Below are 24,422 nucleotides of genomic sequence, written 5' to 3' on the forward strand. Positions count from 1 at the left end.
ATTTAAGCAGATTGTTGTCATTGCAAGAGCACAGGTTGATCTTTTTAATGCTAAGTGACAAGTGTCCCACATATAAACTACAAACCAGATATATTTCCATTCAGAGCTTATAAGAGCCACCTTCAACAATATAATAATAATGATGGACTTAATTTCTACAGTAATCAATTTATTAACACAAAATGGTGAACAGTAATGAGTTCTGGGCAGAATTTCTCTGGAAGAGAAATGTGAATACTAGAAAAACTTAAATCTGATATAGCATGGAGCTTCCCAACATTTTATTTTTGTTCCGCTGGACATTTTCTTAAGGGTCTTCCTATTTCAAATTTACTTTGTTCCTTTGCCTTCAAGAAATCATAGATACACCACAACTTCAGAGTAGTCTGTTTTCCCATTTTCTTTCATGATTAATTTTTTAGTAAAGTAAGTAACATAAATGTGAAGAACAGGACCGATTGCTTAAGAACTCTCCAATGATTCCTTAGTGGCGAAGCTTTCCAAACATGTTAAAAGGCTTAATTTCAGTCCTCTGCTTTAATTTGTTGTCACTGCCGGGTGTGTGCGGTTTGAAGTTTGGGAGCCCCTCGTAGGGATGGCTGCTTCACAGTTGGGAGATTCTGTGAGAGAAGAACAAATGTCATGTAAATGTTCTGGAACAGAGCAAATAAGTTGGCTCAGCTTCTGCTGTTGATCAATGTCTGTATTGTTAACAGATGTCTGTGTATGGCATCAATAAGTAATAAAGTGCTTATTCGTAAGAGCTGCCAGGAGGCAATGTTTTTGTGGGTTTAGTCTGTGGCTTATCAAGAAAAATCCATGTCTGTATCAGATGGGCAAAGAAAATGCTAAGGTTCTGTTTTAATGTTTAGTTTCAGGACAGTGAATCACTGAAAGAGAAAACAATGCAATTCCTTTTCAAGTGGGACTATTTATCCGGGGATCTCTTTGCAACAGACAATTGGAAGAATCCTCGTTTCTTCTTCCATACCTATGAATAGGCTGTCACTCATTTGTGCTGGCAAATAGTCATAGACACCCTTCTACTAATCACTGCTGGGAAACAATCATGTTCGCTGATCTAGCGGTGGTGAAGCAGTGTTGATGGGCAGACTGCCTGGTGTTCCATACAAGCAATTTCAAATGACTTGGCAAAATGCTAAAAACTCTTAGCAAATTCACGGTTTCCTATCAGTTGTTTTGAGGATGTCATTGGCTTCTGCTATAGAAAGCTTTCCTTCCAATGCCTAGAAAGCTGTCAGGTTCCAATCATTGGAGATGTTTTTCTACTAGAGTTGGACAATCCATCATTTGTCATCCCTACCTAATTGATACTGCTGGTTGTTTTTGTTTTCTGTCATCATTGAAAGATTCTTAAAGGTTTCTCTTCCTGGTAAAGAGTTTGTTCTTTCATGAGACTCTATCCTTACATTGCCAGGGTTTGATAGACACTTATTCAGAAAACATCGTATATAAGATGATGCCTGACTTTCATTTCTCTGAGCCCTTGAATCTTCAAAGTGTCTCCTCATTAGATCACTCATCTGGCAAAATTGGACAAGATATGCCTAAATATCCGTTAAGGTCTTTGGTGTATTTGGACAGAATTTGGATACTGGGATTTCCTAGGAATCACTACAAAGGATGTGCCATTTCCACTTTTCATGGGTTTAGCTCGGGCTTATTATTGGATGAAACAAATTGGTGACAGTTCTTTGGATTTCTGTCATTCAACCGTTTCTGGGAAAATACAGCATTATTGTTACTTGGTTTTAGCTTAAACTTCTGTATGGCTTGTAGCTGGAGTTAGTGGTTTGTTTAACTTGGTATTTAAATCCAGTGCTATTTTGGGAAGAGTGTTACTACAGTGTATACTTAAATAGTGCGGATAATGTGGGAGGAGGAAGGAATCTTTACTCTTCGTTTCTTAATGGATGCTGAGCTCCCACAACTTGAAGAGTATACAGAGGGCGTTCAAAGAAGGAAACCAGTCATTCTTACTAGTCTTATCTACAGGGAATTTCCCCTACATAATCTATATATAATATTGAATTTATTGTCCAGAAACAAACCAGCTACCTAAGTAAGTTGCATAGTATTTGAGATGTCTTGATTCTTGAGGTGCTTTCCAGAGCTGCTCTCAAGATCAGTAATTCAATCATCTCAAATGCAATTACGTGGAGACATGAAGCATTTGTACTGTCTCTGCATGAGCCAGTGTTAACTTAAAAAAAAAATCTCATCAAAGCACATTGCCAATAGTTCAAAATACTTTTAAAGTAATTATAGACTTAGGTGTGTGTTACCTCCTAAATGGAAGCAGTTTCTATTCATATCACTAAGATTTTGCCATTTCATGACATATGTATGTCATATATGATTTCAGGAAAGTATTGTCTTCTATATTTAGCACTAGGTTGCTACTTTGTTTCTGGAGTGTGCTTATGGTTAATATTGCCTTTATTTTATATCCTTTCAGGAGTATGATGATGGTTATGGAACTGCTTATGATGAGCAAAGCTATGATTCCTATGATAACAGCTATAGCACTCAAGCACAAAGGTGAGTCTCCAGATATGCTGTTACTACATTTGAAATATTCTACAGTTGGAAAGTTAGTTTTACTTAAAGATTTTTTCAATTTCATCTTAAACAGCAAAAATGTTATAAGAGGCTTATTAGAAATAACCCCCAGTGTTATTTGTCTCTATAAGTATAAAAGTAAAGTTGAGTAGTTGAAAAGAAGCAGAAATGAGAACTGCAAAGAGTTTTAGTGATGCGAAATCATAAATCAGAAAGTTTTCAGAAGTTCAGGAAAACTTAATTCAGATTCATTTTGGGAGGGAGTAGGGGCAGGAAGAGGAAAAAACTTTATAAAGGTATTAAATCATCTGAAACACGGAGCTGACTGTATTTTCTTACTACTTAAATGTGGTTATATTCCAGTATTTCACCTTTATTTGACTGTTAAAACAGCAGTACACCCTTTAGTTTTACTCCTTTGTGGAATTGTCTTTGTGAGAAATTTGAATCTCTTGCCATTTGTGTTCCTTTCCCCATTTTATTCTCAAGAGTATTTTTAAGCACATCCAATTTATTTTCTTAAAATGTTGCTTTCTTCAAAGAAGTTGCTATTTGAAAAACTCCATGAATTACAAGAAATACTAATGTGTCTGAATGATGGGAAAAATGCTATGAAGTACAAACTACCTGTATTAGGTGATAGTTTGAACTTAATGGCAAATATCATGTGACGCATTATTTATCAGCTTGATCTATCGTCCCCACTATTAGGTACTTCTAATGTGCACATCTGGAAAGGGACCTTCCGTGCACCTTTTACTGAGTTGTAATTTATTCTTGCTCTTATTCTCTTAGACCAAGCGTTCCTAGTTAGTCAGTAGTAGATTTTGTAATGTCATCGAGAATTTCTTCAAACTTCTACGGCAATAAACTTCAAATAGTTGAAACAAGAATGTTGAGAAAATGGTAAAAAAAAAAATAAAGTGCTCTAGTTCTGCATTACTGCTTTGATTTTTTTGGAGTGATTAGAGCTTCAAAACTTGTGCTGTGGGAAGACAAAAACAGTAGGAAAGGGAGATATTGGTGGATATTGTGATGTTGATAAATAGATGCTGATTAGACTGTTTCACCTTCTGCTAAATATTTAAGACTTTTTTACAGTGTAGCTATATCTGAAATAGTACAGAACTGTTCACAGCAAAGTTGAAAACAAAGCTGTTTATACCTGATATCTGCTTTGCTGTTGTGTTGACACACCTAACTTAAATTTTGTTGTATAATTATGGAATGGTTAGATTTGTAAGGGACCTTAAAGATCATCTAGTTCCAACCCCCCTGCCATGGGCAGGGACACCTCCCACTAGACCAGGCTGCTCAAAGCCCCATCCAGCCTGGTCTCGAACACCTCCAGGGATGGGGCATCCACAACAACTCTGGGCAACCTGTTCCAGTGTTTTACCACCCTCAGAGTAAAGAATTTCTTCCTAATATCTAATCTAAGTCTCCCCTCCTTGAGTTTAAAACCATTAGCCCTTGTCTTATCACTACACTCCCTGATCAAGAGTCCCTCCCCGTCTCTCCTGTAGCCCCCTTTAAGCAATGAAAGGCCGCAGTAAGGTCTCCTCGGAGCCTTCTCTTCTCCAGGCTGAACATCCCCAGCTCTCTCAGCCTGTCCTCATAGCAGAGGTGCTCCAGCCCTCTGACCACTTTTGTGTCTCTCTTCTGGACCTGCTCCAACAGGTCCATGTCTTTCCTGTGCTGAGAGCTCCAGAGCTGGACACAGTACTCCAGGTGGGGTCTCACCAGGGCTGAATAGAGGGGGAGAATCACCTCCCTCGACCTGCTGGCCACGCTTCTGTTGCACGCAGCCTGACTTCCTCTTTGTTGTGATGTGTTTTTCCTGAGCTTGGAAGAGGTGATCCTTGAATATTAACCAGCTTTCTTGGCCCACTCTTCCCTCCAGGGCTTTATGAATATTTCCCTGTGCCCAACTATTTAGTCAATGTGAAAAAGCTTAGTGGAAAGTTCAAGTGTCATTATTGTTGAGAACTAACAGATTGAAAACCCCTTTGTGTCTCATACTTGGTTCCTACGGAGTCTTGTAAGCTACTGAAAACTGACAAAAATAATATGACTTAAGAAACCAGCAGTGTAGGACCTGCAAAATATGAGGTTCTGTGGGATGTTACGTTTAGGCAGCAGCTGCTGATAATGGTTTTTTGTCCAAAAGGAAAATTACTAAAATAGTCCTCAGCTTTTATGTTGGTAATTCTATTGTTTTACTACTTATAGTGTTGGTAAATGGGTTTATTGCACACAAACGTTTGGACTGCATTACAAAGTCATTTGCCTGAGACAAAACTAAACATTACTTGAATTTGTTATTTTTTTCCATGTGAAGAAGGTTTTCACTAAGATTTTTTTTTCCTTTGAATAGAAATTAGCAGAAAGCAAATCTTCCAAGAAATGAAATTGCTGTTGTAAAGGGCTAATACATAAGAATATATATAAATATTCTTAGATCTAATATGTGCACATGCTTATCCCAGTCTGGAAGGAGATACTTCATAAAATGATTGCTTTGCTTTGTATTCTACGTGTAGTTTCACAATACGTATACTGTTAGATTTTGTTGAATCCATTATCTTCTGAATGATTACTTCATTTTTTCCCTGTAATTTTATTAAGTGCTGCACGGTAAAAGAAAACAAGAAATTATTCACTTGTACGTTTCTCATGGGGTATCGACACTCATTTTCTGGCATATTTTCTGGCTTGGCAAAAAGATTTTTAGGATTGTATTGGCAGACAAAAAGTAATAACTATAAACAGCCATCTGAGCTACCTAGAACAGCATTCCTATCTTTAATCTGAATATCAAATAGTAGCCCATATTGCAAAATGTCATTTTGTAACCACTAAGAGACACTTATCATATTTAGGTGCATTACAATGTCCTTACTGTGAAGGAAATTAGGGAAAATTGTATTGTTTTCATAGTTTAGTCTTATATCATTCTTGCTATTTTGCCCTCATAAAGAATGTGAAGAAAATACATTTGCGCATAGAGGGCATTCACGTGTTTAAAATGCATCATTTAGTGACTACCGTGTGTAAATAACTTTTCGTCTTTCCTCCTGTGAGTTGGAAGTAGTAATCTTAAAATGCAATAGTATTTCTAGTATGTCTTCTGATATTAATTTCTCTGGAAGGTTGTGATGATGTTGGGTATTAAAGAAGAAATTTGAGAAATAGCTAGTAAACTGAAAAGGTGGATTTGCTCATTAAATTATTTGCAGTAGTTTTTCAGTATATGACCCCTCTGCCTGTGCCTCTCTTACCTGGTTAATGTTCACGAGTGTACGTTGTGTGTACAGTGTACATGTGTGATACAGTGGAGGCAGTTGAAATACTCGGTTTGGTTTTGAAGTTTTTGCCTATTTTAGCGATTCATCTGTTGAAGATGGAAATTCTCCGAATTTGACCATTCAGTAAAACACAATGTGACTATCCTTTAGTGTTTTTAATTTTGATGTTTCTAGTGTATTTCCCAGAAATGGCCAAATTTGAGATGGAATAGGATGGGTGATATGTTCAGATATGAAAAATAGCGCACTGTATATTTGTGTGCATTAAGGTAGATGAGACTTTGGATACCTCTGTAAACAATTCTTCCTTTCTATAGCCTAACTCCTTGCTGCTACCAAATCATGTGTGTTTAAAAGTTTAATGGTGTTTTATTTGACATTGTGTGCGACTGTATCCTTTCTGTGCTTAGCAATCTGAAGCTTTAGTTAAAACCCGTCACAGCACTAATGGGGAGAGAAACATCAGACTTTTCTCCGAGTTCTCATCTACCTTAACGCCCTGTAATCCTATAAAAAATTATTTTCCTTTAAAATATTTTCTTATCCACAGTTGGTTGTTTGTGCAACAAAGCCCCAAATAGTGCTTCAGGATGTCTTTTAACAGAATTATTTTTTGTATGGTCAAAAAGACTTATCCCTTGGAGTTGTACTGAGCTTTACTAATATCTTAATTGATTTTTAGAAGAGATGTGACTAAATTATGTGTATAGTTTTTGCAGAGGATTGGTAGGTGTTATTTTTACCAGTATGAACTGGGATGGTTAATCAACCAGGCTGTTCAGTATTTTTATTAAAAAAAATATACAATTTAACAAAATATTTCTTAATTTCTGAAAACTAAAGGCTAGCAAACACTTAAAGCAGCCAAGACAGTTTTACCTTAGTAGAGCATAATGAATGCTGTCAAAATGATCATCATTTATGGCTGATAACTCAGTGCCTAGCTAAGGAGAGCAGCAAGACTAGGCTGAACGTTACTCTGCCAGGCAGGGAGACTTCACATTATGCAGTCAGTAATTCCTTCATAAAATATCTTCTATATGCATATGTAGTAACTTAACATGTGCAGTTGTATGCTAAAAACCTCTTTGGGATCTTACGATAGAACGTGAGTTACAGGTGTGAAATGTCACACTCATGTGACTGCTGGTGCTGGTATTTTCTTAGGTCAGATGAACACAGATGTGTCAGCTCCCCTCACCAGCACATATGCATCCTTACTTACATGACCTAGCTGACTCTTCAAGGGCTTCCCCACATCTGTCTAGAACTGTAATCCTTTATTTGGATTTATTGCAGAAAGTAGGGGGTGTTTTAATGGCCTGATGTTAATGCTAGACCGATTTTACTATGAAAATTTAGAGAAGAATATTATGGAGGAAACGGGAGCATTTAGTTCAGTCTTCATTTAAATTTGTAGATCAGGTTAAAACATTTTCAGCATGAAGAAAAAAATCTATTCATTTTAAATCTCTGAAATATGTTTCAAATTGAGCAAAAGTGCTTTTGCCCCTTAGCGGCTCCATGTATGATCCGCACAAGTGTTGGCGAAAACAATAATAGGGCAAAGGGAAATGGATGCTAATAAATCAATTGCCACTGTCAGTTCACTGTTTAATGTTCTCCAGAATACATAAGATTTATCACGGAGGAATTGTAGAATAATGGTAGTGTATGGAAACAAAGTCCACCAGGGAGATGTACTACATCATTCGGATTTAGCGCTGCCATCTGCTTAATAGCATTGAGATGACTAGAGAGGTACTTATGATCAACCATTCATAGCAGTGACAGATGCTGCAGAAAGTTAACATGCCAGAGAACGATGTTTGTTGCTAAAATTCAGATTATGTGACAAGGTTGCCGAGAAAGCGGGCCGGGTTTGTTACCTCTCCAACAACATTAAAGGTTTACTGTGTGCTTTTAAGTTTGCTATCAAGAGAGAATGGGTAACACAGCTACTGTAGTATAAAAAAAAAAACTGCGGAGAACCCCATCTGTCTGCTTCATGGCACTCAGAAGTTTCAAACAACTTTAGGCTTGTCTGCTGGTATTTAAAACTGAATACTGCTTGTCTTGGAGAAAAAAAAAAAAAACACCAACCTGCTTTTGTCTAGCTTCATTGTCTTTTTATCTACAACAGAGATCAGCAGCCTGGATCGGCAAACAGGAATAGTTTGTATAACTATATGCCTGTGTCTGTTTAGGGGCAATGCCATCGTTTACCCCAGCCAGCAACTAGAACCATGTAGCCGCTTGCTCACTCACCCCAGTTAGGATGGGGGAGAGAATCGGAAAAGTAAAAGTGAGGAAAAACTCATGGGTTGAGATAAAGACAGTTTAAAAGGTAAAGCTTTAACAGGTAAAGGTAAAGCAAAAGCCCTGCACATAAGCGAAGCGAAATAAGGAATTCATTCACGGCTTCCCATGGGCAGGCAGGTGTTCAGCCATCTCCAAGAAAGCAGGGCTCCATCATGTGTAGCGGTTACTTGGGAAGACAAACACCATCAATCCGAACATCCCCTGCCTTTCCTTCTCCTTCCCGCAGCTTACGTATGCTGAGCATGTCATCATGTGGTCTGGGATATCCCTTTGGTAGGTTAGAGTCAGTTTTCCCAACTGTGTCCCTTCCCAACTTCTTGTTCACCCCCAGCCTACTCACTGGTGGGGTGGTGTGAGGAGCAGAAAAGGCCTTGAGTGCTCAGCAACAACAAAAACCCACCAGTCTGCTCTCAACACTATTCTCATCCCAGATCCAAAACAGAGCACCATACCAGTAAGAAAGTCAGCTTCACCCCAGGCTAAACCAGGACAGGCAAGAAAGTCATTTGTGTAGTAATGTCGCTTTGTGTTCTTACAACTTATCTAAAACAGTTTGAAAATTATAAATCTTCAGTCAGGGTGTTTTCGCCTTCACTCCATTGCAGAATTTAATCTAAGCACTGATACAAAAGAGGAGAGATTAGGATTTAGGGTAATTGCTGGTTTTGGCTACTGTTTTCTGCAATGTTTTTTGGTTTTCCCCACTTCACAGAGTGGTAGGGGTTGGAAGGGACCTCTGGAGATCATCTAGTCCAACCCCCCTGCCAGAGCAGGGGGGCGCTTGCCTATTAATGCTCTAGATCTGTCTGCAACAACCATTCTGCAATTGGCTTAAACGTAGTATTTCTCAGTTGCTCTGCTTGCATACCTGCCAGTAATGGCTACTATTCCAAATCACACCAAAATGTGGTACATTCCAATACCTGTAAGTCGCCTGCAAACCTTAGAGCCATGCAGGCTGGCTAGTCTGAATTGAGGGAACTGGCAAATTCTCTTTAGTATACCTATGTGTCAGTACCGCTACTTCATTCTGTTTATTAGAGAAGGTGTTGGGAAGGGAGAAGTACATACTGCAACTTTATTCTATTTATCTAAAAGCATGTGGTAATTCCTAAGCATGTTAAAAACGCAGCGTTACAAACACCGCGCGGTGAAGCCTTGTTCTTTACCACTGTTTTCAACGGTGACTGATTCAAGACACAAAATTGCTTTAAAATAGGGAGGACCGTGCACAAAGACCTCGTGGTTTGAAGGGTTTGAGGAACCTTGTCATTCAGAGCTTGCGGTGGTTACTGAAGAACTAAGTAACCAGACTGGGTTGAAAAGAGGACTGAAAAAACCCCACCTTCAGATCTGGCAGTGGCCATTGTTCAACTGATGCCTAAATAATGCAAATAAATTGGTTTTCTAAAATCCTTCAAATCTCTAAATCCCTGATTTTATGCGGCTCCAGAGGCACCTTAGTTTTGAGAGAACCTGATTCCTATTATGTAGTTTGTGGCAAGACCCTCCCCATTTTTCCATTAGAACTCAAATTTTTAGGTACATTCTGAAACCATGCTTAGTAGTCCCACAAAAGATGACGACAGTATTGTGTAAAAGAGGAGGATTTTCATAAAGAGCTGAGTATATGGGTTTGAAATTAGCTTATAGAGGTGTTGCTACTGGTATTCGAAAGTTAATTGCTAACATTTTGTTTGTGATGCTCAGTGTTTTAAATTTACATTAAGTTTGTCAGCAATCATGCATTTCCAGGGTGTATAAATATGCATTATATGCAAAGCAGTGTCTGTTACTGTAGCTTTCCAAGGTGTAATGCTCTGGATTTTAATGCTAGGAGCTGTTTGTATTTCATGCTCTGGCTAATAAATCAAATCAATCCACAGCAGTTTGATTTCTGGGCACAGTGCAAATGGCTAGTATTTTGCAATTGTTGCTTCTGAACACCTGCTATGTACGAGCTTAGTGGAGGTTATAATTCTGCGCAACTAAAGCCGCAAAAGCATTAGCATAAAGAGGCTAATGTGTCTTTTAACTGAAAATCCCTGCTATGTGGTTTTCTGCTTAAATTTTACGCTCATATTATTGGAAGAGATTTTCTGCAGTTTTTCAGATCTAGTTCTTCAGGTTTAGATAGATTTTCCTTTTTTGTTACCTGTTAAAATGTGACATGATAAAATAATCGGACATGCCTCAATAGCACAGATAGTTTCACCTGTGAGTCTCGCATACGCGTTTCAATTTTCTTTTAAAACCGGTTTGCAGAAATCTGGTCTGAAACCTCAGTAAGCAGGAATAAGACTAAGGCAATCCAAGCGTAATGATGGAAGAAAGCTTATCTTTAAAGAAAAAATTAATCTTAACACAAGTACATCACACGCTGCACTCATAAAATTGGGAAAGGTTTTTAAAATCCTTGTCATGTTAACATTAGTAAATTACTGTTTAAGAAATGTTAGGATTACTTTTAATTTGTACTAATTATACTTAGTAAAGTGCTTTTTAGATACCAAAAATAATTTGTTTTCTTCATGACTTAAGTATTAAACTTGACTATGACTATGCCTCAATGTTTTCTAAACAAATGAAAATGCATTTTAAAATAAATTTAGAGACCTGTTGGAGAAAACTTAGGGGTGTTATAGTAGTACAAAAAGTAGTAACATGAAATTTTAACTACTTGAGGAATCCAAAAAAGCGATTACTTAATAAAATTAGATTATTTTTTGTAAAGCGATTACTTAATAAAATTAGATTATTTTTTGTGATTGGTTTAATTTTACTTGGGTAATCCTACAGTATCTTAAACTTGGTGCTTGAATTACCACAATATAATTATAAGAGGACGAGTATTTTGTAGGATTTTTTCCTTGACTGGTCGCACAGGTGAAAACAAGACAAATGAATAGGTCAAATAAGATCTTTTGAGAAGTCCTTAGAAAGAAAACTCATTAACGGTGAATATTTTTGAAATATAAAATGCTATATTGTAGTTATTAATGGTAACTCGTGGAATTAGTCATAGTTTTAAAATATTGTAATTATGTGAAGGCTTCAATTTAATTACAGTATGGTTTGTTTTTTTTAAAAAGGTACTTTAAGCTTGGATGGTGGAGGTAAGAAAAAGGAAGGAGTGTATTCTGTTGCTAGGCCTCAGCAACATGCTGCAGCAGTGCTCCTAGATGTGTTGTCTTTGGGGACAGAGCCTGGATAATCAGACTTCCGAATCTTACAAATTAAAGTTATTATTCAGTTAGAAATAACTTTTCAAATGTCTCACATAACGAACTTCCTGCTGGTTTCATTAGGAGATGCCACGGCAAGGAAGAGAGACGACATAGTCTCTCTATGACTAGAGAAAGGGCAGCATCATAAATTCACACTCACAGCAGACAGTGAAGAATATCCATAGGGAAGATTTATTTTCCCCAGCGTGGAGTGGAGAAGGAACTTCACTGGAAACCCATGCTTTCTTGGAAGCCAGTGTCTACGAGTTGAATGAGAGAGGCATGAGAAATCAGGCTTCATCAGGTCAGAACATATTTTTGTCACAGAACACCTTTTTGTAGCTGGAGATTGGACACTGTTTTGCTGGTTGCTAGTCAACATACGATGTCTGCTTACTAGCAGTACTTGAAAGTTGCAGTTTTTTCTCTTAGATTGTCCTGTAGTACTTGGTTGCTTTCAAGGGAAGAAAAGTCTCGCCTCTTTGTGTTTATGAGGAAATATCTATTTAATTGGACAACTCCAGAAAACAGAGATGGTTGCAGGAAAACTTTAAATTGGTCTTATTTCTCCTGCTTGTATTTTATTTAAGAAGAAATACTGGGAGCTGTAAATTGCACTTTTAAGCACAATTTTGTCATCATTCAGTTGACAGGTGATGAAAAATACAGTTTAGTAACCATCATAATTTGAGGTTTGTGCTGTGTCAGATGCGATGTGCTTGGAACTTACATGTTGATAAAAGGAGGAGAGCTCACATAAGGCCAGCAGACAAGTGTTAGCAGTGAAGTGGATTGAACTCTCTCTAACTCAAGAGGCAGAGATCTGCCTTATTGTACTGGGAGAGGCAAGGCTGGAACCTCGCCTGAGTGAGGGGCACTGGGGAGGCACTGGAAAGATCTCAAACCTGGGAATACATTGCTTTTAAATCTGTCAGATGCTTATGATTATGGAGCCCCGAAAACAGTAAGCATAATCTTTCTTTAATCGAATGCATTACTTGATGGCACTTTTATGATTTTTTTTTCTCAAATGCTATTCAATTTCAATTGATGAGTAAGGGTATCAAATTTATAAGAAACTGGCAAAAGTTGTACTGATACTTCCTGAGTGGTGTTTCTAATGGCAAAATGGTGACATACCATCTGTGTGGTTTTTGTGGACGATGATGTATTAGAGGCGGTGTTCACTTGGACTCCAATCTGTGACAAGTAACATCATCTTGGATCCCTAACAACATCTTATGCAGGACTTGAGGGATAAGCAAGAACTAAACGCAATAATACCCACACGCAATGGATAGTCTGAAGGTTTTGACCCATACCTTTCAGGTGCTTCTGCTGTCCCGAGTAGCCTTGTCTGGAGGGAAAGGGAAGAAAACGCATCATTTTCCATGTTAATGATTATGTTAGTTCTCATCTCCCTTCTCCATTTAGCAGTTGGAACACACTTGGTACACGCTTGGATAGTTTAAGACTCCCAGTTTAGTTTCCTCTGACACCAGTCTCGTTCACTTCCCCCAGACTCATTTGCCAACCAGACAAATGTATTGTGGGGATGGCTGGGATTTGGTTCTAATTCACAGGCTGAACCAAAATGTGATATTAAGGCAGCCTGAGTTTTTATTTTTTTTTGCTGGTGCTTTCTTGTTTGAAGTAGCAAATTTTTGACATTTTACTTAACATTTTTCGTGTTTAGGAATGGATTGTTGCTGTATCCTATTCACAGCTTCAAGGTAAAGCTATAGCTGCCTCTGCTGTTCCTGAGAAGAAGCCTTATTTGTACTGCCTGCTTCGGTCACCTCTGCTACTTGCCATTTACCTTTCCTGTTTTGAGAGATAGGACATGGAAGGGGGAATACTAAATGAGTTCACAGACAGCAGTAATTGGACATTTCAGATCATAAAACTGTTGGCTTTAGGGAAATCTGTATAGTTCTCTGCCTGGCAGGTAGCACCAGAACACAGATGCCTCCGAGGGCATTTCACTATGCTTCAAAAGTGAAATCTATTACATCTTCTGCTGTAAAAAGTAATTTCTAAATAGTGATAGCTAAGGGAATCCTTGAGAGGGCACTCTGATCATCTTTTAGGATTATAGGTAATAGATTTCCTCTTTGTATTATCCATATGAGAGCACAATGGGATATAATTTAAGGAAGATTGCATCATTTTTCTGTATTTTATAAAGCTTTCAGTTATAGGTCTCAAATGTTTTCTGAGATCATTATCTGTTTACAGACATAAACTGAGAAACAGGGATGAGAATATGTACCAAAAGCTTCTGCTAAGAAGTGCCACTTCTGCCACTAAATAAAAATCTGTCTGCAAGGTACAAGAAAAGATGTGGATCTCCTCTTGATATCCTGGTTTTGTATTGTCCTGCTGTTAACTGGGTTACAGAATATGGTGTTCTAGTGATCCACAGAAGCATTAAGAACAGGTACTCAACTCAGTGTTCAAGACAATTGTGGAGTTATGAGAAGCTTCACTACAGTGACTGTTATCTTGACAGCAACATTTGCATTACATTGTTCTTCCTGTTTACTGTAGATGGGTGCTTTTTGATATCAGAAGCAGCTGCGTCTGAAGAACTGGTAGGAATCTGGAAGGAGGATCTGGTAGGATTCTCAAGGGAGGTGATTCTGCCCCTCTGCTGTGCTCTGGTGAGACCCCACATGGAGCACTGCATCCATCTCTGGGGCCCCCTACATAAGAAGAACATGGACCTGTTGGAGTGGGTCCAGAGGAGGCCACAAAGATGATCAGAGGGCTGGAGAACATCTATGAGAACAGGCTGAGAGAGTTGGGGTGGTTGAGCCTGGAAAAGAGAAGGCTCCGGGGAGACCTTTCAGCACTAAAGGAGGCCTGCAGGAAAGATGAGGAGGGACTCTCTATCAGGGTGTGTAGTGATAGGATGAGGGGTGACGGTTTTAGACTGAGAGAGGGGAGATTTAGACTAGATATTAGGAAGAAATTCTTTACTGTGAGGGTGGTGAGACACTGGAAAAGGTTGCCCAGAGTTGTTGTGGCTGCCCCATCCCTGGAGGTGTTCAAGGCCAGGCTGGATGTGGCTTTGAGCAGCCTGGTCTAGTGGGAGGTGTCCCTGTCCATGGCAGGGGGTTGGAACTAGATGATCTTGAAGGTCCCTTCCAACCCAAACCATTCTATGATTCTATGGAAAGAGCCGCGTCCTTGTGGAAGAGTTCTGTTCAGATGTGGTCATATCAGTCAGGGTCTGCCATGTAAGACCTCTTGCTAGGGATATCCTCAACATGAGACGTCCTCTGTTCTTCCTACTTTGCTGCTGTTCTGTGCAACCTCTGTGTAGAAGGACAAAGGTGATGTTGGCATAAAAGGAAACCTTCATGTTTGGAAGGTTTTTTGGTCACTTTCTCAAACTGCCCTGACTTCTGTCTAAAGGGAGCAGTCCCGCAGTTACATGTGATAATAATGTGCAAAAGAAAAATCAGGGTACTTTTTCCATTTTTCCCTAGTAAGCATTACAGGAAGCTCAACTGGTTGCAAAGACTATTTTTCATCAATGAAGATGAAGAAAGTTTCAAGTCACTCAGTGCTTAAACCTGGTATCTGGCCATGTCAGTGCTTAAGACTGGGCTGTTCCATTGAACTAGAAGCTTTCAATCAGACACCGTTTACTCTCCCCGTAGCAATGAGGCCCCCTGCCATACTGCTGCTGTTTCAAACACAGAAACGGCATAGTGCTGATTCTAAAAGATGCCTATTTCAAATCTAAAGGGCCATGGCAGTCGCATTCATTAATCACAATGTATTTTGACTACATTTATGCATATTTTGGAAATACTCTAGAATACTGGCACTGTGTGGCTGGCACGCCTGTTCTAGGATTGTCACAAAAATAGCCTAATGACCTATTCTGATATCTTCATGAGGGTTAGGTTGAAACTACCATTCTGTCTACCATTCCCAAGAGAATATCCCAACATTGCTACCCAGAATAAGCTAGCAGTTAATATAGTATAAAAGGTAAGAGTTCCTTAAGACTTAGACATCATGTCAAAAGCAGTTGCTGCTATTTATCTTTTTTTATAAAGATTTGTTCTTCTATTATGGCTCATCAAGATATTTTCAGAAACAATCAGCTTAGCAGAAAAGCCTGAGAAATTCAGGTCATATTCCATAAGACCTTTGAAGGCTTATGTTGAATACTTCTAAATTAAAGTATTTTAAGACATTTCTCACAGCACAGTGATTCTAGAAGAGCGGCAGAAGCTTCCCAGTCCTCTGTTTTACTAGATAAAAAAAGCTTCTGTAAGGCTTTCCTTCATCAATGATGCAGTGCTAAAATCTGAGGGTGCTCTTCTCTGTCTCAGGCTGTTTCTTGATCAGAGAAAGCAGACACTTTGCCCTGGCCTTATTTAAACTGCTTAAACCTCACTTCATGCTTCCTCTAAGCATTGTAGAATTAATGCCCAGCCTTCAGCAATTAGATCTGACATACTTGTTGAGTTTGTTGTTGTTTGCTAATCCTTCTGTGCCATTGTGTGATTCCGAGTTTTTATGTTGACATGGAAAACCAAAGCATTTTTTCCTTTGCCATCTCTGCTTCTTTCTTGTCAGCCCAAAGACATTGTGCTGGAGTGGGAATACGAAAGTTAAATATGAGTAGATATAAGCAAGGGCTCTATATGTACAAAAGACCTGATTCACAGCTGATACTCCAGTGTTGATTGCACTTGTACTGTTTACCTGATGGTTAGGAAAATGCTTGAAAACTCACCTGACTATCATGCAATGCAATTATCCAGCTGCAAAGTAGACACTGTGGAATTTTCAGGTACCGCCCCCATCTGCCGCTAGGAAGAAACTGCTTGCAGACAACTGGAGAAGTAAGGGAAAATTAAGAAAACTGAAGAAAATGACCTCGTACGAACTCAAAGCAGACTCCAGGTTTAGTGTTCTGGGTTAAACAGGAAGGGATCCATGGTATGGTTTTTCCCTTGTTCTGAAAGGAGGGAGGCACATGAGGTAAAGAACAAACCTATTTTGTGGTTTTGTTCTCCTTTTTATGATAGGAAATTCATAGGAAGAAAAGGGTTTCCCTTCCAGAATAAATCCATTAAAGGGAAATTGAGTTTGAATAGTCTCCAGTCAGAATGCCAAGGTGCCAGAGAATATACATTAAAAAAAAGGTCAGCTTTTCTTTTAAAATCATCCTTGACATCACACCTTCTGTCCAAAGGGAGAATTATTTAATAGAGCTACTTAATTCCTAACAATAGAATTGACCTCCACTATCTCAGTTAATGTCTTCAAGCATACAATTTACAAAGAAGTTTGATATTGCATGTTCCTTTGACTAACTTCCCATTTAGCAAGTGATTGCTTTAGAAAAAAAGAAAACAGTTCTGTAAGCTTATAACTTCATATATGGTACTAGATTTTTCTTTAATTCCTCCCGAAAAAACTCAGTTATCTTGATTCTGGCTGCGAACTCCATAGGCCATGCAGATTGTTACAGGGGAAACAAAGAAAAATAAACTTTTTTAACATTTTTTTTTTACACAGAACTCCTTACAGCTGTCTGTATGTACCCTTTTATTTGGGTCATAGTCTTTAAGTTGTCTTATCTGAAATTTGGCATTTGTTTAACGTACAGTTGAATTGAGAGAGTGTTGACGTTCATAGAGCACAAATGAAAGTGGTCGGAGTAGGGGGTACTGGATTGCGCTAGCAACATTACTTCACATTATAGCTTGTGCTTTTTGGAAAGATTATCAATTTTGAAGGGTTTGTCCATGAATAAAGATGGGTTGTGATATACTTTCAGTATAAGTAAAAGACTTTTCCTTTCTGATGTTTATTCGCTTTGCAATTTACATGCTGTAAAATGAGTCATTTTTTGTTTATTAGATATTTTAGGTCTATGAAATGAAACCCTGCAAGAGCCGTTCTGACAGGACGGACAGATACGGGGATAGGCTCAGTTGCTATAGGCTTCTAAACTTGATGACAGCCTTAAAATAAACAATCAAGTACTGTGGGGAAGAATTGTGAATGTCAGTTTTAAGTTGGTTGTGAGAATAAAGGCTATTTTATCACTGGCTGCTACAGGACAAATTTTTTGTGCTTCAAACTTTGCCCTTATTATTTTGGGGTCCTCATCACAGGGACTGACAAACCATAGATAACACTTTTTGTGGGTCTTCATAGTGCATTCTAGTTAAGTTTTTGTTTAGAGAAGAATTATAGTAGCAAGAACAAATGCTAATCCACACTTTTTACGTAAGCATTTTCACACAGCAGAACTGTATTATTTCTAGCCTGGATTATTTTGTGGTATTTAGAACTTTTTAGTTTAAAAATACCCAACAACCCAAACCAAAACATAAGCAACCCAAACACTACAAATGATCTTTGTCTTTTGTCAGTTTAGAAGCAATTGTCCTGTATTATTTATTTTATAAAAATGCTTTACCTGCTAATTCATGTTAAGGCTATAAATTGCTTTTTCTCTCTGGTTTTTGTTTCGTTATCAATCTAATATTAGAAACATTTTGTCAATATTAGAAAATACTTGCTAGTGAACACTTATTAGTGGTTTCCTTCTCACTCAGAAGGTAAAGACTTGGTCACATTAGTTTGTAGAGCATTTTCCGAATATCGCCAGCCCTGGGTCTGGCTGTGGTTAGGAAAAAAAGGGAAAGAAACAATTAAGGGACTTGCTTTTGATGTGCTACAAACACCTCTAATAGACTTTTGTTCTGTCAACTATGTAAAAGACTGTACATAGGTATGCTTACATGAAATATGAAAGCCTAATGGAAAAGTAGTATGTAATAAGGCTTGTCCTTCAGTTTCCATTCAGTGGTCTTAATACAAGTAGAAATGCCGTTATGAAATGGAAGATTTTTTTAGGCCATGGTTATGGTATTCATCCGTACTTTTGAATCCTAATGACTGCAGACTTCTGCTTTTAACTTAGTTGCTGCTGTTGTTTCTTGTCTTCCTATTAAAATGATAGCATTTACATATGTGCACACTTGTCGTATTTTGAAGACACTGGAATTTGTACATGTATAGCAACTATATAACCCTCTGATCAGCAAGTTGCTTGTCCTTTTATTGTATTTTCATCAGTAAATTCAAAGATGCAAAGGCAAAATACCGGGCAGCAGTAGGTAATGAACAGCAGCTTATATGACAAATGGTTGGTTCAGTACCTACACCTCCTATTCTTTCAGTGGCACTTGTAAGATCTTTAGCCTTCCCAACTATAAGTATGATTTTAAATATAAAATTCCCACATCCACATTGACATTGCAGACCAGGGGCTCAGTAATGAAAAAAAATCCAAATGAAAGTACATATGGTTTAGTTTCTCTTCTAATTAACGAACAAACAGGACCTAAGCTGAAATTGTGTCACATGACGCTTACCTTTCTTACCTTAGGGCATGTCTGTATCCTTCAAACTTTCTTCTTTTCAGAGGTAGAATGATAAGCATTGCTTCTTGAATAACTACTTTATTTCCTGTTCTTTTTCCTACTTCCCCTCTCCCGTACAGTGGAGCAGATTACTATGACTATGGCCATGGACTGAGTGAAGAAACATATGACTCTTATGGTGAGTAGCTTTGAGCTGAGTGACTACAGTAGTAGACTCTTGAAAAAATAATCAAAGGAGAATTTCCAGAAGGCACACTTCAGTTCTGCAGTGGGTAACAGCTGTTCAGGGATTCCTGCACTGGCACAGAGCTCCTCGTGTGGTTATTGAGAAAAATACCCAAGGAGGTTTCTGTGGTCTATTAGCTAACATAGTCATGTGAAAATAAAATCAAAGAAATAAAAAAAAAATAACGTGTACCTACCCTTCTCATATCTTGTTCAATGAGATTCGAGGGGATGTGCAACCTTTTTTCATGAGTTTGCAGCTGGAAGCACATGCTTCTAGTGTGGCACAACTGGCATTGAAACTTGGTACAAGGTAAGAATATGCTGAAGTTCTCAGCTGAATCGGGGCCTAATTGGGCGCAGTTAAGACTCGTATGGTCTTTTTGCGTTAGCTCATTTTCATGCATCAGTCTTGTGAAATCAAGCAGGGAGTCATTATGTAAAGGTTATGAAAGTACTTCAGGTAGCTAATAGACATGAGGGCAGTGGGTTACTCATATGGAGACAAAACAATGCGTAATGAAGCAAAAAACATATGCCAGTGGTAAAGATCACATTTTCTTAAGCTAGAAGTGTGTCAGTGACAGGTTTAATTAAAGAAATCTGTTACGGATTAGAAGCATAATGCATGTTAAAAGGCACCTTTGCTTAAGGGATAAATGTTAAATCTCTGGCTAGAGATCACAGAAATATAATCTAGATCACTCAAATCTCAAACATTTGATTGTTAGTAACTAGTTTAAAAAGAGTTGTAATTCTGCGTAATGGATGCTTCAGTGATTTTTAGAGCCCTACTTAAAATTTTCCATGGTGTATTTCTTGAACTCCATTTTGAAGTGCTTCCTGGTGAAAAATAAAATGACCCCAACTAAGTTGTGATAAATGCACCTAATACAGAAGTTTACTCAATGTAGTCTCCTTAAACTTCTTATTTCGCTTGAGGAGGAAGTCAGTTCATCAAAAGAAGAGGTCACTTGAAATTCCTCTGTCCCACAGCACTTTCAATTGGTCTTGATAGATATATAGCTTAAATCTTTATTTCTGCATTAAAATAAACTATTTGCTGTTATAAGCCTGATATTTCTAAGACTATTTTATGAATGAAAAATTGATGGGGGGAAAAATGTACAAAACTGCTTAATGCAGACAGTTGACTGATAGGGGAAAAATGTGGATTGCAGTGTTTAAAGTTGGAAATATGGATTTTTCATTGCTTTTGCATTTAAAATTGGTTTTCTATTTATCAAAGCACAGCCACTCAGAATATTAAGTGATGTATGTACTCAAGTTGAGAGGACGACTAAATACCTTGAAGAATGATTATGGGTTACAGCCACTGAAGATTTTGCACTTACAAATTATTCATGTGCTTTATTTCTGAACCAGCTGACCCTCAAGTACATCCTTAAATGCAGAGTTAGATACTAGTAATCATCCTTACAATATATAAAGAACATCAGGTGCCTTGAACTAAAAGTTGTGAGACTGCATGGTGAGCAGATCACAGAATCCCAGTGTCACAGAATGGTAGGGATTGGAAGGGACCTTTGGAGGCCACCTAGTCCAACCCCCCTGCCAAAGCAGGGTCACCCAGAGCGGGCTGGACAGGAACGCATCCAGGTGGGTCTTGAATATCTCCGGAGAAGGAAAATCCACAACCTCTCCGGGCAGCCTGTTCCAGTGCTCTGGTGCCCTCAAAGTAAAGAATTTTTTCCTTCTGCTCAGACAATTTCCTGCATTACAGTTTGTGCCAGTTGCCTCTTGTCCTGTTGTTGGGCACCACTGAGAAGAGTCTGGCCCCATCCTCTTGACACCTACCCTTTAGATACTGATAAGCATTGATGAGATCCCCTCTCAGCCTTCTCTTCTCCAGGCTGAACAGACCCAGCTCTCTCAGCCTTTCCTCATAAGAGAGGTGCTCCAGTCCCTTGATCATCTTCGTGGCCCTCCACTGGACTGTCTCCAGCAGTTCCCTGTCCTTCTTAAACCGGGGAGCCCAGAACTGGACACAGTACTGGAGATGTGGCCTCACCAGGGCAGAGTAGAGGGGGAGGATGACCTCCCTCGACCTGCTGGCCACACTCTTTTTAATGCACCCCAGGATGGTTGCCTAGTACTGGCCAGCAGGAAACAGTTCCTCGGGAAGTACCTTAACTTTTCCTCTTTTGAGAAGCTCAGGTGCCAACCCAGAGGATACAGGAAGAGTAACAGGGTTTTTTTTTTAGAATTCGGAGCCCTGAATGGCAACAGAATGAAAACTGATAAAAAGTAAGGTGACTCTTTACCATATTGATTTAGCCAATTACTTGACAAGGAGCAAGAATTCCCCTTAAACTGTAACCAAGACTGCTTTTTACGTTTAAACGGCTATTTGCAGCTGTGCTAAAAAGCTAGGATATTCTTCAATTCTTACGGCTCTGCCAATTGCCTTTACTGTCAGGCTGGGGTTCTTTTCCATGCTTAATATGAGCCTTGCTTTCTGTGTGATTAAGCAAAAGAAGTTGCTTCTTGTGTATGTTATTTTATTATCAGATTCCTGTGGAACTTTGATGTATAAGTTTCTTTCAGCCTTACACCAAACTTGAACTTGTTCCTTTTAGCACCTAGGCAAATGTTCTGATCACCCAGGTGTCATATATAACCTGGGATCTTCAGGCAACCACCTGAATTTTTACAAATAAAGCAGCTGGGATGAGACTTTTACAAAGAGATTGTGAAATTGGATCCTTCACTTAGAGGATTCTTGTCACCTAATTTCAGATATCTGCTACCTGAGGAAGTTACTGTGCCATTCAGAGTACAAGGGTTCTTTGACTGTTTACTTTTATTTTGTAATTGACTAAAAAGACAGATGAATTGATGCCTGCATTTTAGGTTACCATACCCAGTCATTTGGATTCCACCCTTAGTTTCTGGACTGCACTTGGACACCTGTCTGCTTAGGGCAGGGCAATTCTCCAAAAGCAGGCCCGAAAGCACATACGCGGTTTTCAGGCATGTTTGCTTTTGGGGTTTTATTGGGTTTTTTTTTGCTCAGGGTTGGTACTCTGAATTGTTTACCTGATTAGACTGTACCTGAGTATTGTTGTTTTATACTCTGCATTTGGTCCTGTGTCTTCTCTTTTGTTGTAAATGCATGGCACAGTGGGTCTGGTTCTTATTAACACAATAGTTTGCTACTTTTTGGTAATACTTATTACTACTAAAACGTGGTGAGACTATGAAGGATTGAATATAGCACAAGCTTTTCAAAAACTTGCTTTGTTGACAGAATTCAAACAAGCAATCTCCCTTCCCCTTTTAATTTTTTTTTATAATCATCTTCCTACTCCTTGTGTCTTAGAGGAGGTGTATGTTTACAGTGAAGTTGAATATTGCCCCTGGATTGTTAGAAGCCACAGGTGTTTGTAGTTATACTTGAGGCTTTTCACTATTGGATTGCATATTTGAATTAAGCCTAAATTGGTACTGATGCAAATAAACTTATTTCTGAGGGTAGCTTATTTGCTTCTACATAATTCATATCCTCCATTCATTTCATCCTAGCATAATTATTTGTAGGTCTGCTACGATAGCTGGCATTTCTTTGTATTTGCAACAAGCAGGTCCAGCTGAATGCCAGAGCCCTAAATATTTTTTGCCATTAACTTGTCACCCTCCTTACTGTTACCTGCTGAAAAAGCATTGTGGGGTCATAACTCTGAGTGTTGTTGTATGTACATGTAGATGTGTTGTACCCAGAGTTTTGTTATTCAAGTGTTAGACTTCACTTTGCACGCCTTGGTTTCAGAAAATAAAATGTCACTATCTAATTCACAGTTAAATAAGGAAAAAATAAGTACAGCGTCTGAGAACACGGGAAGGGGTCTAACTATATTGTCCCTTCTTGTAGGGCAAGAAGAATGGACCAACTCAAGACACAAGGCACCTTCTGCAAGGACAACAAAAGGAGTCTACAGAGACCAGCCATATGCCAGATACTGATTGTACTGTCTGATGTTGTGAAATATCCAATCTCCACCAGTCCTGTATACTGTTCAAAGTAATTTTTTCTATGAACAATCCCTTTTTATTAAATCAAAGCGCTTAAAAAATCTGAATGGATGGACTGAACTTAAAATATTTTGTCGAAAGAACAACTGGGACAGCAAGATATGTAAAACAAGGAACTTTGTTATTTCCAAACTGTATTTGAAAAAATAGGTGATCAAAAAAATAACCTTTGATTAACTAGTGTTAAACAAAAAATAGGTTTACTAAATATGTTAGTCCATTCTTTTAACATAAGCGTAACCTTTTATTTTAAAGGTTTTCAACAATTTAGTTTTTAGTTTTTATTTTCAGCCATTTGCTAGTATTTCTCTTTGCAAACATGCGTAAAAAGGGAAGCAAATTAGAAATGCAAATAATGTGGTATTTTGTAACTCAAGTCTTGAAATGTTCTGTAGTGTTAAGCAAAGTTTTACCCTTGCTTGATACTAAATAAACTTTTGAAAGAAAAATCAGTGTGTGTGAGATTAATTTTATGCTTTATCTCATAATAAAACTTCATAAATAGTAGTAAACAGGGAGAAATACGTTTAACAGTGATCAGCATAAAAGGCTCATATTAAACATTGCGCGACTTCTTTTAAAAAATGGTATAAACCTAAATGTATATTTATACTCACCGTAGATATAAATGCTGTTTAAAGTATCCAAATGGTATGGATCTGCTTGAGTGCCACATTAAATCAAAATATTTTTGTTAAAAATGGTTTAAAATAGCTAATGAATTTTCTGAAAAAGATGTGACTAGTTTTCATCTTGTTGAGCATTTTTTCACTAGTGCAACTTTGGAATTTTTATGAGAATTTTGGTACGTTAATGACCACCTCGCTCCGTGCTGGAAGCAATAAACACAAAGCTTTTAAAGACTTTCTGACTTGACTAATTGAGGTCGCTTTCGTCAGAGGCAGAGGATGTGTAACCCTTAAAACGGTCTTCATTTGCAAAGGTAAATAAATCAAATAAGATTTTAATCTCACTTAATTTATCTTAATATAACCAATAAAAACAGGGAGGCTACAACTTAGAAAGTTTCCTTGTAGAATGTAGGAAAGACTGTAAGGACACCTAAATTCTCATTTTAAAACGTTTAATTTGTGTTAGTAATCTAAAAAGCCTTAGCTTAGCTAGTTAAATTTGGACAAACTATTCCCTATTAAACAACTGTAAAACCTCATAACCAATAGTTTGTAATATATTATTTTTCCATAAATTCTAGTAACTTAAACATTACAAATGTTATCTAAAGCTTTTTGTTAATCATTAAGTTTCTATGAATTATA

The 24,422-nt window shown here is 38.1% G+C and overlaps 1 protein-coding gene across 10 annotated transcripts in view; it reads left to right on the forward strand.

The window, feature by feature from the left end:
• The window catches only part of KHDRBS3 (KH RNA binding domain containing, signal transduction associated 3), a 93,546-nt gene that overhangs the window by 65,507 nt on the left and 3,617 nt on the right, over positions 1–24,422 (forward strand). For 5 of the 10 annotated variants that reach the window (XR_012585804.1, XR_012585805.1, XR_012585802.1 and 2 more), the window contains 3 exons: positions 2,480–2,562; positions 18,987–19,045; positions 22,985–23,134. Coding sequence is in view for 5 of the 10 variants with exons in the window: in XM_074577896.1 (XP_074433997.1) it covers positions 2,480–2,562; positions 18,987–19,045; positions 22,985–23,076 (234 nt within the window). In the remaining 5 variants the exon portion in view is untranslated. Of the gene's footprint in view, positions 1–2,479; positions 2,563–18,986; positions 19,046–22,984; positions 23,595–24,422 lie in introns of those variants that run through there. The other 5 variants (XM_074577896.1, XM_074577895.1, XM_074577894.1 and 2 more) reach the window with 1 other exon arrangement.

This window comes from Larus michahellis, chromosome 2 (assembly GCF_964199755.1).
Source record: "Larus michahellis chromosome 2, bLarMic1.1, whole genome shotgun sequence".
Lineage (NCBI taxonomy): Eukaryota > Metazoa > Chordata > Aves > Charadriiformes > Laridae > Larus > Larus michahellis.